Source organism: Conger conger, chromosome 15, assembly GCF_963514075.1.
Source record: "Conger conger chromosome 15, fConCon1.1, whole genome shotgun sequence".
Taxonomy (NCBI): domain Eukaryota; kingdom Metazoa; phylum Chordata; class Actinopteri; order Anguilliformes; family Congridae; genus Conger; species Conger conger.
Window position 1 is genome coordinate 17,611,675 of NC_083774.1, and position 18,205 is coordinate 17,629,879.

The following is an 18,205-nucleotide window of genomic DNA, read 5'->3' on the forward strand; positions in this document are numbered from 1 at the left end:
CATTGCCATGACAACCGCGATGGTTCCCTCTTTCCAAACTCAATTCATTTTGTTGTGCAGGCGTCACTTCTGTGCCTGCTATGTCGCGTGCAAGCGAAGCTCTGTTGGATGTTCATTTCGTTTCATGTTAAAATTGCAAATGTAAAGTAATTAATCGTATCCATGAGTCCAATGACTAAATGACTCAATCCCGATTTAAAAATGGGGTGGAGGCGTGGAACGAACGCCAGTGGATTATGTTTCTATACTATGTCGTATGCCATTTGAATGTGTTTCTAACAATATGGCATAAATCTAATATTCTGAAAAACATGATAATAAAAAAGATAATGGTTACTTTCAACACTGGGCTACTGTATTAAAGTTAAAGGAAGAACACAGCGCAATATTGCCTTCTTTGCTCTCTTCAAAGATTAACACAGTGAAAAACACTACTTGTTCCATTTCTCCACTGTCCCTTTTTCATCTAAACGACATTGCACGTTTAACATGCATGCAATTATGTTATCATTTAGTGGTAGTTGTCAGCAATGTCGTCGAATTTTGTTTATAGAAATTTGAGAATATTTGGGCATACAAACTGGCCAGTCAAACTAAATGGTAGCAATAAAAACTGTAAGAGAATTTCGGCATCTAGCTTGATTTAAGATGATCTACAAGAATTAAATAATTTAGTCACCAATTCTTGTGATCTAGGTCAAATGGTGACTCAGGTTACAAATACATTCATATTGAACTATGACAATGTGTTCGATTACAAATGCATTCCATTGAATAAGTACGATCCAATATTCTGTGCTGAGACATGTAGCAAATCCAGTTAAGCAACGAAGGCTGCATCTCGAATCATGAATGCAAATGTTCTAATTCAGTGCCCATATATTTGCAATTAAAATAGAGAAATCTGTAATTCAACGCCATGCATCATCTTTTGATGATATACATCCATGGTTAATCTAATAAATCAGTTTTAAACTGTGATATCTATTAAAAACATATGACACTGTGAGCTATCAGCGCTGCTCAAATCCGCCCTGCCACTCAAAATATCAATATAGTGTACCTTGCATTGTCTTGGTAAAAACACGAAATGGGTAGTAGGGGGGTGGTGGTGTAGGATGGGAGTTGACCTGCGCATGCGCCAATGATCCGGTCATCCGGGTCTCTGCCATTGAGAGTGTCGGTAAGGAGGCGGGAAATGGCGTCTGGAGGAGCAGCGCAAGAGCGCACTGACGGTCTCTGAATACAGCCAGCTAGTCTAGAGACGGCTAAAGACCAGCGGCCGCCCCCCGCCGTGGCTATCAACAGCCAGGCAATCTCAGCCACCTCAGCGAGGAGATACTGCAGTCTGTGGCAAGTAAGTCATCTCGGCAGTTATCGCGACTTTAGGTATAAGGGAATGTGAGTGTCGTATGAATATTTTGCTGGGTAGCGACAAGCCAGTAAGTAGTAGCTAGCTACTCCAATCGCTAGGGCACATATCGCTGGCCAGCTAACCACCACAGACTAGTATTAGGAGCTTTTGCCCTGTTGTAACGGTAGTTCGCTAGCAAAACATCGATTTCCTCCAGGGTTCATTAGCTCGGGAACATGCTGTTCTGCAGCAGGAAAAAATCAGACAATGCTTTTTTGAAGTAGCTAATGTTAGCAAGCTACTGCTTGGCGCTAGCTATGGCACTATGCTCTAATGCAATCAATCAGCTTCCTTCAATTAGCTGGCTAGGTACTAGCCAAGATTGTATGTGTTGGCTACTACTAGCTAGCTAGCTAAATAAACATGTTTGCTAGGAAGCTAGTCAGCTAGCTAATTTACCTGGGATTAAGCTTGTGTTTTAGTGGCAATCGCTCCGATTTCAAACCAGTAATGCATATCTAACGTTTTGTTACATTTTTCTTCTGTCGGGTGTGTGGATACACATGTTGAATAAATAACGTTACCTGTGTAACGTATGGTTTGAGAAATTTGAGCGGTTTTTAGGCCATGGCCTGCTACTTCATCGCCTGCCCCGGGCGAGAGTCCGAAAGTATGCCGAATTTCCCTTCTTTCCCGCTTGCTTCGTCTATGGTTCGAATCCAGTTTCATTCTGCGTAAACAAACAAGCCAGATAGACACTGCTAACGTTAACTAGCTAACCAGCTTTTTAGCGAGCTAACACTAATATCTGATATGCCTACTAGCTAGGACTCAGATACGAGGCTCTTTTTATCACATTGTGCATCGTTAAATGTGTTGCATGCAAATGTGTATAACGTTACGTTTTTCAGTCCGCTAGTTTGATTTATAACAATATTTCGCTAGCTAGCCAACTTGCTAATTAGCAGCGGTTTTCGTTCTTTCTGCTTTTAATGGGGTGGGGGGCGTTCCTGTAGCTTACAGCTCGTCTCTGCATGCCTGGAGTTCCAAGATATAGCCAGCTAAGTTAGCTACCTAGCTAACGTTAGTCTAACCGTTAGCTTGGCAGCTTGCTATATTCGCAAAAATAGTTAGCCAGTCTCTTAACTTTAGTTCTCGGTTTGAAATCGGTGCTAAAATCTAGTGGCAGAATTTAACGTAAGAAGTTGTTGTAGCTGGTGGCTTGTAGAGTCACGTGAAGGCAAACAAACGGTTTTAGCTCTATCGTAAACTAACGTCAACGTTGGCATTTTTCAATGCCTGTCAGAATTGCTGTTAGAAAACGTAATAGTGATTGTAATACTATAAAGAATTTTGTACCTTAATGTCACTTTTTCAATTATTTTTGCGATGAACAGAAAAAGTAATTGGTTTATTGAAGAACAGCAGGTCAATACGTTTTTCATACACATCTTTGTAAAAGTCCATTGAAAAGCCAATAAGCTAACTTAATTAGGATTAATAACATTGTTGGTCTTCATTGTGCCACTGGTTAGTGTTCACGCTTTCTTGTACACTCACCGAGCACTTTAGTGCTTTTTACTTTTTACATTTTGACTTAATTGCATGAATAACTAGGCGTGATAATCTAATCAGCCAATTGTGTGGCAGCAGTGCAATGCATACACTCATTTAGATACTGGTCAGGAGCTTCAGTTCACATCAAATATCCGAATGGGGGGAAAAATTAGATATACTGGTTAGTGACTTTGACTGGAATGATTCTTGGTGGCAGGCAGTGTTGTTTGAGTATCTCAGAAACCGCTCATCTCCTTGGATTTTCACGCACACTAGTCTCAAGTTTGCAAAGAATGGTGCAAAAACAAAAAAATCCAGTGAGCAGCAGTTCTGCGGACCAAAACGCCTTGTTTATGAGAGACGTCAGGGGAGAGTGGCCAGACTGGTCAAAGCTGATAGGAAGGTGACAGTAACGCAAATGCCCGCACATTACAACAGTGGTATGCAGAAGAGCATCTCTTAACACACAATGCATCATAACTCTAAGTGAATTGGCTACAGCAGTAGAAGTCTGAAAAACAAGTCTAATAAATATGTAATAAAGTGCTCACTTAATGTATATTCTCATGCAAATATAAGCATTTTGGAATTCTTCACTCTTAATTGTCTACCCCAAACTTTTTATTAACAAGTCATTTGGGTGACTCTAGCCTTATGTGCTACTGGCACAGTGTTTTTTTTTTTTTATAATACCTGTGGTGTTTGCAACCTGTCTGATTATGCCTTGGAATTTCAGAGCTTGTGGGCCTTTGATTATTTGAGTTATGGTAGTAAGATAAGTGATGTTTTTTTTGGCAGCTCCTTTAATTGGCACCATATGTTTTGTTTATTTAGCAGCGTACTAATATGAACATACAACATACGCGCAGCCTGTTATGCACCTTTTTGTAGATTTTGTACTATTCTCAATGGTGAATCTACTATATTCAGCATTGTCTCCCTTCTGTAGACCTGCTGCAAGTGTGTGTGTGTGTGTGTGTGTGTGTGTGTGTGTGTGTGTGTGTTTTGCAGTCATCTGACAGCTAATGTTGATACTAGAATTAACAAGTTTTACACATGACTGCAAAACACACACACCCACCGTTGTTATCTGACAGCAAATGTTGATCCTAATATTAACATGATATTAATCTGTTAAGTTTTTAACATGATAATGGAACGGAGCTGTAAAATAATAGTCAAAGGGAGGTCGCTTCATTCTCACTTGTCCTGTTGATAAATACTGTAAACCCGAAGGTGGTTTGCAGCAGCTTTTGCAGCTGCGCTCTCGTCACGGTGCCTTTCCCCAACTCGAAAGGCAGCGCTCCGCTCCTGCTCCGTACCTCTGGAGGGCCGAGCAGCTCTCGCCCGCCCGCGCTGGAGTGACAAGCGGGATCAGCCCCGTTTAACAGGTGGCGCGGCTGTGGCGTATTGGCTGACAGGCAGGGCTTGCGGAGGGAGGGCGCTAACTGCAGTGAGAACATCTGAGGCTTGGAAAAACCGCCGTGATGGATCGCTTACACGAGGACGTCACTTCGCTCCCTTCATCCCTCTGTCTGCGGTACGGCTCGGAAGAGAGTGCGGTCGGGTGTGGGTCCAGTTCGGAAATTTAGCCCCGGCCGAGCCGCTGCCAGTTAATCAGTCACAGCGTGGTGCTGCCACTACACGCCACTCTCTCATGCACGCAGTTTCTCAAAAGCTGACTGGTGCTTTGCACTGGTGCGGTTCAGCGTTCCGCCTTTTTCAACCATTCACACTAAGTCATTTTAAATTGGCGTGTGTCATTAAATGCATAGCAGTGTGTGAGACATGGGCACTGGACAGCTGTTGTTATGCTGCATGTTGAGTGCATCTGTCAACAGTTAGTGTTAATATTTTAATGTGATCAGCTGCTTACAATGAAAAATCTCATTAAGACTGTAGAATTAAGCAACTCGCATACACTTAAGCGGGCTGTGTAATTGATTGAATATGTTGCCTTCACATGTCTACTCATATATTTTTTTCCCTTACTGTAATAACGTAATAGCAGATTTAAGAAAGCAATAAAATATGCTAAATAAATTGCCTGTTGCCTGTAAGAATAGGTGTATATAAAAAAATCGGCTTCAAGTGCAAATGCACATTTTGCAACTGAACACTATTCTATTCTAATAACCAAATGAATTGGTTTACTTTATAGAAAGCAACCTTCCCTAGGCTGTTTAAAGCCACTCACATCTGTAATAATTTATTTCTGTGAAATTTCATTGAACGACCCTCTGAGCCATGAAGAATGACCTCAGTACAGTTTATCCAAGACAGCCTTATGTCCGTTTATTTGGTGTCAACGAAGTATTCACATGTGCGAGAGGAAAGCCTTCGGTGGGAATCACGCAGTGATCCATACTGCCCCCTCCAGACACACTCCCAAAGCGGTTTTCACTGTCCTGCATTTGAATGGGTCCCAAGCACGGTTTGCACACCAAACTGTAAGGTTTAACAAGCACGTCACTGACAAACTCTACAGACACATTGAGTCTTAACCTACAGGACTGTGGTATAGAGGCAACACTCACCCACCCCCCCACCCCCCCAGGTTAGTGTTGTTTAGCCACGATGATGCCCAGGCTGTGTATTAGTTAAGTGATTGAATAATGGAGGCTTTAATAAATGAAATGTGTTCTCTGGCCGGCCTGCGGGCCTTCGTCTTGCATTGTCGTGTCCTCACGAGAAACCCCTGGCCCTCCCCCATGGAAAATGTACACACGTAGTTGTGGGCTCTTCTGTTTGGTTTGTCACCTCTGCGCTGTGCCTCGGTCCCCCGCTCCACGCAGCCGCTGCTGTGTGCCTCTTTCCAGAGAGGGGATTTCAGGACACCTCTCCTTCCCTCTGAGTTATGATACCTTATGCTGCTGATCCCTAGGGGGGTGTCTGGGGTGCCTGTTTTGTGTGCAGGATGAAGAGGCGTGTGACGCCAGAGTGCCTGATGGGGGGGGGGGGGGGGGGGGAGGAATGTTCTTTTTTCCTTAGTACGCACCTAGAAGCCGATGGTAATTGAGGGAAAATAAGTCAAGTGATGGAGTTAACAGGAACGACTGTCTCCTCTGTCAGTTGTGAAAAAGAAATGCACCAACGAATTGTCCTGGTACCAAAAGGTTGGAGAGTATGTGACTGCGTGCGTGTGCCTGTGCGTGTCGGGAGCAGGGGGATGAGTCATGCTTTGTGCTGTTAAAAACGAGCCGGGAGAGCGGTGGAGCTGCTGCCGCCTGCCTCTCTCCCCTTCCTCTGGCCCTCTCTCAGCCCCTGCCTGCCTCTCTTCCCTTCCTCTGGCCCTCTCTCAGCCCCTGCTGCCACCTGCCTCTCTTCCCTTCCTCTGGCCCTCTCTCAGCCCCTGCCTGCCTCTCTTCCCTTCCTCTGGCCCTCTCTCAGCCCCTGCCTGCCTCTCTTCCCTTCCTCTGGCCCTCTCTCAGCCCCTGCTGCCACCTGCCTCTCTTCCCTTCCTCCTGCCCTCTCTCAGCCCCTGACGCCTGCCTCTCTCCCCTTCCTCTGGCCCTCTCTCAGCCCCTGCTGCTGCCTGCCTCTCTCCCCTTCCTCTGGCCCTCTCTCAGCCCCTGCTGCTGCCTGCCTCTCTCCCCTTCCTCTGGCCCTCTCTCAGCCTCTGCTGCAGGGCTGCCAGGTCCGCTGCGGCTGCCAGGTCCGCTGCACTCAGCTGCAGGGCTGCCAGGTCCGCAGGGCTGCAGGTCTGTGTTTGGCCCGTGGGCCAGATTTGCGCTACGGCTGGGGTGGTTGTTTGCACTTGTACTGACACCCCGGTACTGCATGGCTGAGACGCCAGTGCTGAGAGAAACAGGCTCAATACTGCGTAGCGCAGTCTCCAGCGTGCGCGGTACTGCGTGGCAGGAGCGCGTAGCGTATGCGGCAGACCGCTGTCTCTGCTAACGCTAACGCATGCGCCTCATTCATGTCATTCTGTTCCCCATGAATCATTCTATCAAAGTTTAATGTCAAACCGTGTCTCTTCAGTGCTCTGACTTTATAATCTAAACATTTGGTCACCTGGAGTTTTCAAAGCCGTTATGAAATGTTGTGAATGTTGCTTGTGTTGGTTTTGGTGGAACCGATGCCTTCCTCTGCGTTTGCCGTTGTGTTTAGATCATCAGTGAATGGTGTCTGGTCTGAGCTGCTGCAGTACAGGCTAGTCAGGGTGAGTGAGTTCATAAGCGTCAGCGGAGTCTGGGACTGGTGTCCATGACCATGGCCTGGGGAACTGGTAGGCTTTCTGTTAACTTACTCAGACCAGCCTTGTTATTGGACTCTTTTTCCCTTTGGCATTACAGCCTAATTTGTGTTTTTACAGGGGAAAACTATTTGACTGAGATCTCACCACAGTTTTACTTCAGTTGTGGTTCTTCGGCAAGTTGGGGAATATGACGTTGTAATGTTTCTCTTTTTAAAAAGATGAAGGAGTTGAAAGAGTGCTATCATTCTGTTCAAGAGTGTTAACAGCATCCTTCATCTCTCAGTGTAGTGCTCCTGCACAGCCCGTGAACTGGGAGCTGTCCTACATAATCCTGTAAAATGTCTAACATGAAGCAGAAGTTCCTGGTGTTCAGGGCTGTCTGTCAGTGTGGATTTTTAAAGAGTGGGTAGGTGGCTGTGAAGCTTTAGACGCTGCTGTGTAAAAGTCACGCTTGTCTTCGGGAATGCGCTGAAGCACCTTGCATTGCGTGTTTATTTTAGATTGTTTTGGCACTGTTGGCCACTGGTCCGCCCTGCAAATACACAGTGTGGTGGTTTGTTTACCATGCAGTTTGGTCATGTAGTCTGGAGGACGCTGCCTTCATATTTACAAAGACCGCTTAACCACAGACTTAATCTGAAAGGAGGAAGGTGTATTTTTTGTCGTTTGAGAATATACGACATTGTAGCAAATGCTGTGTATATGGAACTTTCTGCTTTAATTATTTCCATATGACGAGCTGCTTCCAGAAACGTGAAATTTCCTGAAAATTGTCAGATGCGTGCATTTATGGATTTGGGGGTGGGTTGGGGGGCATTGGACTGGCATGTAGCCATAAGTGTCTTGCAGTTTTGTAAGGTTTTATAAAAACGGAAGGAATTAGACTTTACACACATGCAGAAACCAAAGCTGATCTGGAAGTAATTTTTTAGTTATTAGTCATGAAAGTTGCACTGTTCGGAACATGATGAGCTAACTTGGTGTTCGGAACACAGTGTGTTTACATTATGGTGGATAAACCTTCCATCCCCAGTTAAAAAGAAAATGAATTTTGTCCCGAGCCAAAGCTGCATGCCTTTTTAGAGTTACAGTAGGGTTTTTTCAAAGCTGCATGAGCTTTGAGAGTTACAGTAGCGTTTTTTCAAAGCTGCACAAGCTTTGAGAGTTACAGTAGGATTTTTTCGAAGTTGCATGTGCGTTGCGAGTTACAGTGGTTTTTTTCGTAGTTGCATATGCTTTGAGTTACAGTAGGGTTTTTTCGAAGTTGCTTGTGCTTTGAGAGTTACAGTAGGGTTTTGTTTTTTGTAGTTGCATGTGCGTTGCGAGTTACAGTAGGGTTTTGTTTTTTTGTTTTTTTTGTAGTTGCATGTGCGTTGCGAGTTACAGTAGGGTTTTTTTTCTGGCTGTTGGCCTGACAGGTCCCGGACATGTCTGAACACATTTCGGCTGGCGTTGTTGCGTAAGCTGCGCTGAACGATGAAAGGAAGTGAGGGCAGGGGGTTGGTGGGTTCACTGGAGAGCTGTGGTTACTTTAAGGAATTTTTCCCCGAGAGTCTCTGCCACTACAGCAGTCTAGAAATGGGTGAACTTCTCGCGCTACATTTTAACATTCTATGGGCTGATTCAAAAAATAAACAAATTCAATTGCTCTGTCAAATATCCTGGCTTTGCAGACTTCTGAAACAAGAAATCGTTTAGAAAGTGTTGCACTATTGCTAGAGGTGTTTAATGCTGTAGAAGGCTAGGCATAAAAGGTTAATTTAATGAATGGCCATGTTTTTATTATTGTACTTTGCTTCTACAGTAGTTGGATGCCTTATGAGTCAGGGGTTGACATTATGGTGCCAGGTCAATGGGAGGTGTAGCGGCTAAGCAACTGCTGTTTATGTGGTCTGAACAACCCTAATAGGATCGTCTACAGAAAATATCAAAATACAAGTACACATTTTAAGTGTGTTTATCTTGCACTGTTCAAGGTCACATTTGCATAATATCTTAAGTGTTGTATTGTTGATTTCTTTACATCTTTATGGATTTTTTGTGTGTGTTATGTTGTTGACTTGCAAACAGGATGGCGAAGATGGAAGTCTGAAGTCCCACAGCCAGTTTTGTAGGCAGGGTGAATGTTTTTTGGCAAATTGCTACCCCTCCATCCCTGAATAGCACTGAGAAACACTGCATTTCCTTCCCTCCCCTCCTCAGGGGCCACAATTGCGCCTGTTTTTCTGTTTTTGTACACTGAAGGTGCATTTAGTCAATTTTATTGTAGCAGTACACTGAGTTTAAGCCTTGGTTAAGCCTGGCCTCCATCCACAAGCTCAGGACCCTGTATGCAAGCCTGTAGCACTGAGCAGACTTTAAAAGGAAGCTTCACTTGTGGCCCTGGGCAGCCTGCTGTTGTGTTGTGTTGTGTGGGGATGGATAGGGTGGCCCTGGTGTGTGTGTACTGTGTGTGTATGTGTAGTTACTGATGAAAAGGTGGGGGCTTGGCTGGATGGGTTTGAGCAGCCCCTGTTGTGTGTCGGCCTCACTGACTTGCTGTGCTTCCAGAGGAAATGGTGTCCTGAACACAACCAGATGTTTTCAGCCGCAGTTCTGGACACTTCTCACACTTTCGATTCAGAGGAGAGCTAGTGCTCTGACTTGACTTCATTTATCCTTCCTGGGGTGGGGGAGAGGGAGGCTGGGCGTTAGGTAGAACCTGTTGACCTTTTTCCAATGCCCTGAATACTAGATAATTATTATTCCAGATGAGTTGGTGTACTGTGAATATATCCTGGCAAGCAAAATATTTAAATCTTTTTTTGTCTTAATGTGCAACTGTTCTTTCTCCTTCCTCTCCCTCCCTCCTGCCGTCTCCCCCAGTCTTTCATGTGACGGCTGGCACGATGAGGCTGAGAATGCGTAAGGCGTCTCAGCAGCCCACCCCGGCCCACGCGCCCCGCCCGTCCCGGACCAAGCGGAGGCACTCGGAGGTGGAGGAGTGCGTGCCCGCCGGCGGGGGCAAGATGAGGAAGAACGACACGGGCCTGCTCTCCACCATCAAGAAGTTCATCAGAGGAAACGCCGTCAAGGTGTGCTTGGGACGCGGTCCCAAATTTACTGACCGTCACAGTCATTCTGCAGTGGAGTCCCGTCCACAGCTGTTCCCAACTTTACTGACAGTCACAGTCATTCTGTAGTAGTCTTATCCACAGCTGTTCCCAAATTTACTGACCGTCACGGTCATTCTGCAGTGGAGTCCCGTCCATAGCTGTTCCCAAATTTACTGACCGTCACGGTCATTCTGCAGTGGAGTCCCGTCCATAGCTGTTCCCAAATTTACTGACTGTCGCGGTCATTCTGCAGTGGAAATAACACATAAAGGTGCCCTTAGGAAAAGGTTCCTTCCATAGCAGTTCCCAACTTTACTGACCATCACATTCCAGCCACTTTTAATTTTTTAAAATGCACTGTGTACCGTGCAAAGTTTAGCATTTTATATGCTTGTTATAGGAGCACCACTTCTCCCCCTGTTCCACAGACCTTTATTTAGAAACCATTACGTTTTAAGATGTAAATTCGGTGTTTGTCAGGACCCGGTATAATGTTCCCCCCAGAAGTGTAATGAGGAATGTTCCTGCTCGCCTGGCTTCAGCCCTGTTCTAAGAATAGCCCCAGCTCTAGAATAGTTGCGTAATGACAGTAGGTAGAGTCCACTGAAACAAGTGTGGAGCTTGTTTGACAAAATGGATCCTCCTTGGGGTTTGGTTGCTTGGTCCGGACTTTAAGATTGGTCTTCATAGTTTTAAATGGGGAAAAAACTTCCATTTATTTTCATCTTTTTGATGCTCAAGACTAAAAGAATGCAAGTACTCATTATTTTTTTCCTGACTTGGGTCTATTCAAACAATGTGTACAAAGTATACACTAGAAACCATTTAACTACTAGTATTAAACTACTTACGTGTTCAAGCAGGATTTAAACAATGCTGTAATTGGTGCTGGATCAAGTTTATGTAAATTATGTTGGCTGGGTGGGGTGGGGGGGGGGGTGTTTAATTTTAATGAACTGAAGACGATTTGGGATTAAATTTAAATCAATACCCACAGTACCGCAATGCAGATTACTGCTTTGCTACAATAGCACAAGATGAGACCCAGTTTCTGAATTTCCGCATCCACATTACTACCAGCCGCAAAACTCCCATAATTATTTATTTGGTACACACTGCTTTCCAAAAGTTGAAGAAGAAACCTTGGACTTGATGCCAAGTTTGAGCTCGCCATTCTGTGCATGTCTTCGTGTCGTTTCAAGCCTGGCTGCGATCCTGGATTTTCGCCGTCTCCGCTCTTCCATTCATTAACGACTGAAACGCTGGGTTTCCCTGTCCTCTGACTGCTCTGCTGATGCTGCTTTGACCTTGTTCCCTGCAGTTTTCCTTTGTGCGAGATAACTTGTCCATTTTTGTACCGTGAAGTAGGTGCATTTCGGAGGGTTCTCTGCTAGTAACCGCTAAAATATTTAAGTGAAGTCATGCAGGAAACGCCTTTAAAAGGAGGACGTGTTAATGTAATTAACAAATAAGTACGTTTTCCATAGTCTTCCCTTGATGCCCGTCACAGAACTACAGTATATCCGTTTTGTGTGTATCAGTATATATACAGTGTTCATGCGTTGTGGTTTGGGTGTGGACTGTGGACTCATCCCTCAGGTGGAGCAGGAGAACCCGGCGAAGAGGAGCCGCATGGACTGCAGCCTGGATGCCAACCTCATTTCCTCCACACCACACACCGGGGACCTGCCCAACAAGGCCATGCCCCGCGTCCGACGGAGAGGGCCCGTCAACGGGGGTGAGTGTGGCCCCGCGGGTCTGAACGTGTTAGCGTGCGACGGGAAGTTCAGCGGGTCTCACGCCCTCCTCACGCTCCCCTTCCTGCAGACGCCACCAACCACGACACGAGCAAGCCGGCCAAGCCCAACGGGAAGCTGGAGCAGACGGCCGACGCCGCCACCAGCCCGCCCCGCACCACCCTGCTGGGCACCATCTTCTCTCCCGTCTTCAACTTCTTCTCACCAGCAAACAAAAACGGTAAACCCCCCTGCCCCCATTACCTCCCCCTTAAAGGAAACGGCTCATCCTAGGACCAGTTTGGGTTTGTGTGGTTAGTAAGGTTGTGTGTCTGTTTGTACAGAGAAGCCCTGTTGTCAAAGCTCAGCTTGCAGATGATTTGATTTGGGGATGAAGTATATTTTTGCACGATGTGTCTGTTTAACGTACATTGTAAGGAGTTATGATGTGTTCATAGAGCAGTTCTTGTGCGCCGGTGTCCCCCCCCCCCCACACACACACACACACACACACACACACACACACACACACACACACACACACACACACACACACACACACACACAGGCACGTCTGGCTCGGACTCCCCAGGCCAGGCCGTGGAGGCGGAGGAGATCGTCAAACAGCTGGACATGGAGCAGGTGGAGGAGACCCCCACCTGCACAGCCACCTCCACCGAGAGTGTGGGCGTCCCCCTGTATCCCAGCGTCCCCGCCCCAGCCCCTCGGCCCCCGCCCCCTCCCGAGGCAGTCCCCGAGGAAGGGGAGATCGTTTCCGACCCTGACCTCCCCCCTCTCACAGGTGCGTCTGTGAGCAGTTCCCACCGGAAGGGACTGCTGTTTGAGAGCCGTTCCTCTTTGTGTTTCCCTTTTCTTACCGTTCGGCGTACCCACACTGACCCCGCTGTGTCCCTTGCAGCCCCCGGCTCCACCCCCGAGGGGGGCTACTCCGAGGCTCCGCCCGCGTCGCCCGCAGAGGGCTCGTACGAGGAGGACTGGGAGGTGTTTGACCCGTGAGTAACATGCGGAGGAGGGCTACTTTTTCACTTTGCACTGACTACTCAATAAAAGAACAAAACAAGAATTTTAACCAATACAGATTTTTTTTATTTATGTATCTGCTGTACTGGGCTGTTTGAGAGAGGGCTCCTGCGGCGTTTAAACGCTCAAACGCTCTCTCTGCAGGTACTTCTTCATCAAACACGTGCCCCCCCTGACAGAGGAGCAGCTAACCCGCAAGCCAGCACTTCCTTTGAAGACCCGCAGCACGCCAGAGTTCTCCCTGGTCCTAGACCTGGTGAGTGAGGGTGCAGCTGGCCTGTGGCGCACCCACGCGGCTGTCCGCACCTCCACACCGTGATTTACACCTCCCCCCACATTTATTTTTATTTACAGGCACATGCAACCACAGGGTCACATTGCAGCTATTTGAAGGCTTCTACTAGTTTTGTCTGACATTTGTGCATGTCGGAGTGTAAGCTGAAAGTTTTGATTTAGAAAAATCATAATCGATTTGGGTTTTCTGATGGTGGGTAGCTGCCTGTGTTCACTGCGCTTTCGGGGTAAAAAAAACTTGGTGAAAAAATGAGTATTTCTTCAAATTGCATCATTAATACTGAAGTCATTCCCCCCATTATGTTTCACAGGGTCTGTGCTCTTGTTTTACACTGGTAGAATGCATGCCGTTAGGTTTCATACACATTTTATAGAGCACCTACTTATCCATTCCCTAATCCATATCGATAAAAGATTAATATGAATCATAGATTCAGTTTTTCAAGTTAAAGTTTGTGGTGTACCTTGTGACTGAGGCCTGAAACAAGTCAATTCAATATTTCTTCTGCACATTGAAATGATTGGTTGTGTGCTGTGCTGAATGGTTAATGTTTGTCACATGGATTAATCCCGTTTCCCTGCACCTTCAGGATGAGACGCTGGTACATTGTAGCTTAAACGAGCTGGAGGATGCAGCGCTTACTTTCCCCGTCCTCTTCCAAGATGTCATATACCAGGTATTTCTTTGTTCCCGCCGATTCTCTCTCACCAAGTCCTTCTGTGTGACGGCCACTAGAGGGCGCAGGGGGCTGTCAGTCTGGGGGCTGAGTGGGAGTTTAATACTGCATGTAATTGACTCTTTCAACATTTAAAAATGTTGACACTTGGTTCTAAGCCCTTGATTTTGGGAACATTAATTGTGTTTATTGCCTTATAAAAAACCAAAACCTGATATGAATTGAAATGCAGTTTTATGTAGGTTATGCTGTCAATTATGCCCCTTGTGTGAAGGCTGCTTATGATTGCTAATGAATGTGGACTGTAGAGAGCCAGCCCCAGACGCACGGCACAGTGACTGGTCTCTGCTTGTCCCCAGGTGTACGTGCGGTTGAGGCCGTACTTCAGAGAGTTCCTGGAACGGATGTCTCAGATATACGAGGTATGGCGTTTGCTGCATTCCTCTTGTGTGTTTTGGACTATTAAAGATGAGTGTGGCTGAGTTAACCTGCCATTTTGTTCATCCCACAGATCATTCTCTTCACCGCTTCTAAGAAGGTGTATGCAGATAAGTTGCTGAATATCCTCGATCCCAAGAAACAGTTGGTTCGGTCAGTTGCGTTTTTTTGTTTGTTTGTTTTTTTTAACTTTTCATTGGTCTCTCGGCTGTCTTTTCTTGCAGTCATGCGGTGGTTTCCCCTCCAAACGGACAAAAACGGAATCTTGAAAACATTATGCTTACCAGCACCCCAAGTGTTCAGGTTCAATATCATTTAAATGTAATGATGAGGTGCTGCTTGATTGGCTTATCTAGCCAGTGAGCTGGAGTAATTCTCTCCCATGATATACATATATTTGATATACTACTGGCTGAATTTTATATGGATGGGGGATGGTACTTGTGAAGTTTATTTAGGTGTATAAAGGATAAAGGGTCTGTTTTGTCTGAGGTATAATTCAGTTGTTCCAGAAATTTGGTCTTTGATATTTCTCTTTATTTCTACCCCACTGTGGTTGCAGACACAGGTTATTTCGCGAGCACTGCGTTTGTGTGCAGGGAAACTACATCAAGGACCTGAATATCCTTGGGAGGGATCTGTCAAAGACCATCATAATTGACAATTCACCACAAGCCTTTGCCTATCAGGTAAGCCCAGTGACCACAGCTTGTCATGAGTTGGTCAGTGAATCCATTCTCCTTCTAATCCTACTCTACCCCACGTGTCTCTACAGCTCTCCAACGGGATTCCCATTGAGAGCTGGTTCATGGATAAGAATGACAGCGAACTCCTGAAGTTGGTTCCTTTCCTGGAGAAACTTGTGGAGCTGGTAGGCACACTTCCTTTCTTTGTCTTGACGATCTAGTTTTCCATGACATGATTGAGTTGGCCTCCCAAAAGTGGTCACTAGTGTAATCAGGGCTCAATTGAAAGTGTATGTCTTTATTACAATTGTACTTATTTGAGTTTATTGAAATGTTTGCTTTCATTTTTGCTTCCCTAGTTAGTATGCTGTGTTTGGGTTTATATTAATTGCCACCTGCACTTGTTTCATCTGGGATTCTGGGCATGTCATGTGTCAGAGTCATGGATGGGCTGATCATACTGGGCGGCCTGTAGCGTAGTGGTTAAGGTACATGAGGTACATGACTTGGACCCGCTAGGTCGGTGGTTCGAATCCCAACAAGCTCCGCACAGCCATTGGGCCCTTGAGCAAAGGCCCTAAACCCTGCATTGCAAGGGCTTGTCTCCTGCTTAGTCTAATCAACTGTATGTCGCTCTGGATAAGAGCGTCTGCCAAATGGCATTAATGTGATGTAATGTGCATACTCGTGCCTTGATCCTCCGGTGTCTTTCTCACACCTGTCCTGTCTCTGCTCCCCGACGTCCCGCCTGCAGAATGAGGACGTTCGGCCACACGTGAGGGAGCGCTTTCGTCTGCACGACCTCCTGCCCCCAGACTGAGCCCGGCCCCCCGGCCCTCCAGCCCCAGAGGACGAAAAACGAAGGAAATAAATACGAACAATTCAACGAAAGATAAACAAACAAACAAACAAACAAACAAAAAAAAAAACACGTTCTAAACTTTGGATTTACAACAAAGACATTGCCATCACTGTTGAAATTTTAGATCAATTTTCCTTTTTTTAAATGCCCCACATAATGATTACCAAAAAAAAAAAAAAAAAAAAAAACACGTTTCGAAGCAACATCTCCGATATTACAGTTTATAAATGCAGATATATTATAAATATATAAATGTGCTCACGTCAATAATAGGCAAGACCCAGGAGAATGCTCCATCTGACTGCCCTTGACCTGGACGGCCGCCTCCTCTTCATTGGCAACGACAGCGCCGGGGATCGGCCATGCCGGCCCCACAGCAGCCGGGCGAGTGACATCACACGGACTGGCGACTGCACGCGCTCCGTCTGGTGCTCCCAGTGCAGGGCTTCGCTCACTGACTTATGAACTCATTTCAACAGGAATGGCCAGTTTAAAAAAAATAAAAATAAAGAAAAGACATGTATATATCTTCTTTCCCTCTTCAGGTTTTTAAAACTTTTTACTTTAGCGCAGGATTTCATTATGCATTCCTTTTTAGTTGAAGCTTTTTTTTTTTTTTTTTTTTCATTCTGGTAATAGTTTTTTATTCAATAGTTTTATCCTGTCATTGTTTTAATGGCTGTTCTTCTACTTTGCCTGAACAATGTACATTTGTTTTTTGGTTATTTTAATGGGGACAAAAAATTGTATTCGTCCCACGTTTCAGAAAAAAAATGCATTTATACAGTTTCTGTGATACGGTATTCCACTGAACTTTTGAAGCAAATCTTCCATATCAATCAAATGGGAAATAATTACTTGAGCTTTTAATATGGTTATGACCTAGAATAGGATGGGAGGAATTGACTCTTTAAACCATGGTGATGACTTGATCTCTTGGGCATGGAAATATTTAGTTTACCCCGAAATCTGTGTTAACTGACCTTTAGCTCTTGGTCAGTTTTAATTCAGACTGAATTTAACTCTAAATCTCACGTGTGAAAGTATACTTTCATGGTCTGGCAATATTTGACAATGGGGGGCAGGACTACTTCCAATCTGGTAGGCCTACCCTTACCCTTATTCCAACCTCCAGACTTGGCTGAATTTAGAATATTCCATAAGGAGACTTCTTGCTTTTGTTTTCTGAATAAACTCAAATTTGTGCCATCCTTTTCCTACACATGCTGTCAATTAAGTGCACAAATGGATCAGTTTATATTCTTTTCATGCAGTACAATGGTGAGCTCAAGAGCGAATGGAAGAATGCTTTTAGAGTGCTTACGGTTCTTATTTTGTCTTATGACAAGGAGAAGTATTAAAGAGATGCCAGTGTAGCACGGGCTGTCCGTCCGTACGGTCCCTTCCTGCAGACTGGGGGTGAAACGGCCCCAGTCTGTAGCACCAGCACGAGTCCAAGCTTCATCACTGTGGTTTAAATCTTGCCTACAGCTCACGTTCGTTTTTTTTTTTCGTTTTTTTCGTGGGGTGGGGGGTGGGGTTAATGGTTTTTGTCATGCTTTTTGTTGAAATGCATTTGAATGTCCGTGTGAGCAGAAACCTCATTTATGTATGAATCTCTGCCCAAGTCTTGAGAAAGCAAGCAAAAAGAATATGGCCCTTTTCCCACGGTCTTTCTCTTTTGTATTCGGTGTTGCTTATTGGTTCCAGGATCACAAACGCGTGTGGATAAATGTGATCATCCAATCTTTTGCCTATTTTGACTGCATTGGCATTAGCATACTTACAGGGCCTGGACTGTTAACTATATGCCCCATTTAGATTCCACTGCTCTCATCCCTCATCCTCCACCCTCCTAAGTGAATGTAGCCCAGGGGTGTCGGTGAGCTAGTTTTGGGTTGTTGTTTTTTTTTTTTAACTGATTTTGGCCCCGCCCTTCCCTCTTTGTGTGTGTTTATGTCTCCAAGTGCATCCCGTTTGCCTCAGTCCTTACACCTCTGCCCTAACCTCCCACCCCCCCCACCCCTCCTCATAGGTAGAGCGAGACAATCGAGCCCCCCATAAGCTTGTCTGCAACACTACAGATGGTCCTTCCGGACTGACACTGGAGTTTGGCCGTCTTTGTGAGTGTAGTGTTTGTTTCTGGAGAACAAAGTTCTGTGTTCCACACTTCTGTGACTCACTACAGTAAGGTCCAAGGGGAAGGCCTGGCGGGTGGAGCACCTTATTTGGCCTGTATATGATCAACTTTACTGATTTCAGCT

General features: G+C 45.5%; 1 protein-coding gene across 2 annotated transcripts; it reads left to right on the forward strand.

The window, feature by feature from the left end:
- The first annotated feature begins 1,171 nt into the window (after window positions 1-1,171).
- LOC133111996 (CTD small phosphatase-like protein 2-A) lies at window positions 1,172-16,037 on the forward strand. 2 transcript variants are annotated; one of them, XM_061222651.1, is made up of 13 exons: window positions 1,172-1,357; window positions 9,978-10,186; window positions 11,807-11,945; window positions 12,035-12,184; window positions 12,512-12,745; window positions 12,863-12,956; window positions 13,129-13,240; window positions 13,869-13,955; window positions 14,315-14,377; window positions 14,467-14,546; window positions 14,956-15,082; window positions 15,169-15,264; window positions 15,834-16,037. In XM_061222651.1, the coding sequence occupies exons 2-13, from the start codon at window positions 10,001-10,003 to the stop codon at window positions 15,897-15,899; spliced, it is 1,434 nt and encodes a 477-aa protein (XP_061078635.1). In that variant the 5' UTR covers window positions 1,172-1,357; window positions 9,978-10,000; the 3' UTR covers window positions 15,900-16,037. The 2 variants fall into 2 exon arrangements, with proteins under 2 accessions (XP_061078635.1, XP_061078636.1); XM_061222652.1 differs by lacking the exons at window positions 1,172-1,357; window positions 9,978-10,186 and adding an exon at window positions 10,775-10,959.
- The last annotated feature ends 2,168 nt before the right edge of the window (window positions 16,038-18,205 follow it).

Excerpts from the sequence above, each read along its gene's own strand:
- LOC133111996 (XM_061222651.1), top strand. The coding sequence starts at position 10,001 with ATGAGGCTGAGAATGCGTAAGGCGTCTCAGCAGCCCACCCCGGCCCAC. Across the intron at positions 12,957-13,128 it reads GACTGGGAGGTGTTTGACCC|GTACTTCTTCATCAAACACG; the intron begins GTGAGTAACATG and ends CTCTCTCTGCAG. Across the intron at positions 15,083-15,168 it reads CACAAGCCTTTGCCTATCAG|CTCTCCAACGGGATTCCCAT; the intron begins GTAAGCCCAGTG and ends GTGTCTCTACAG.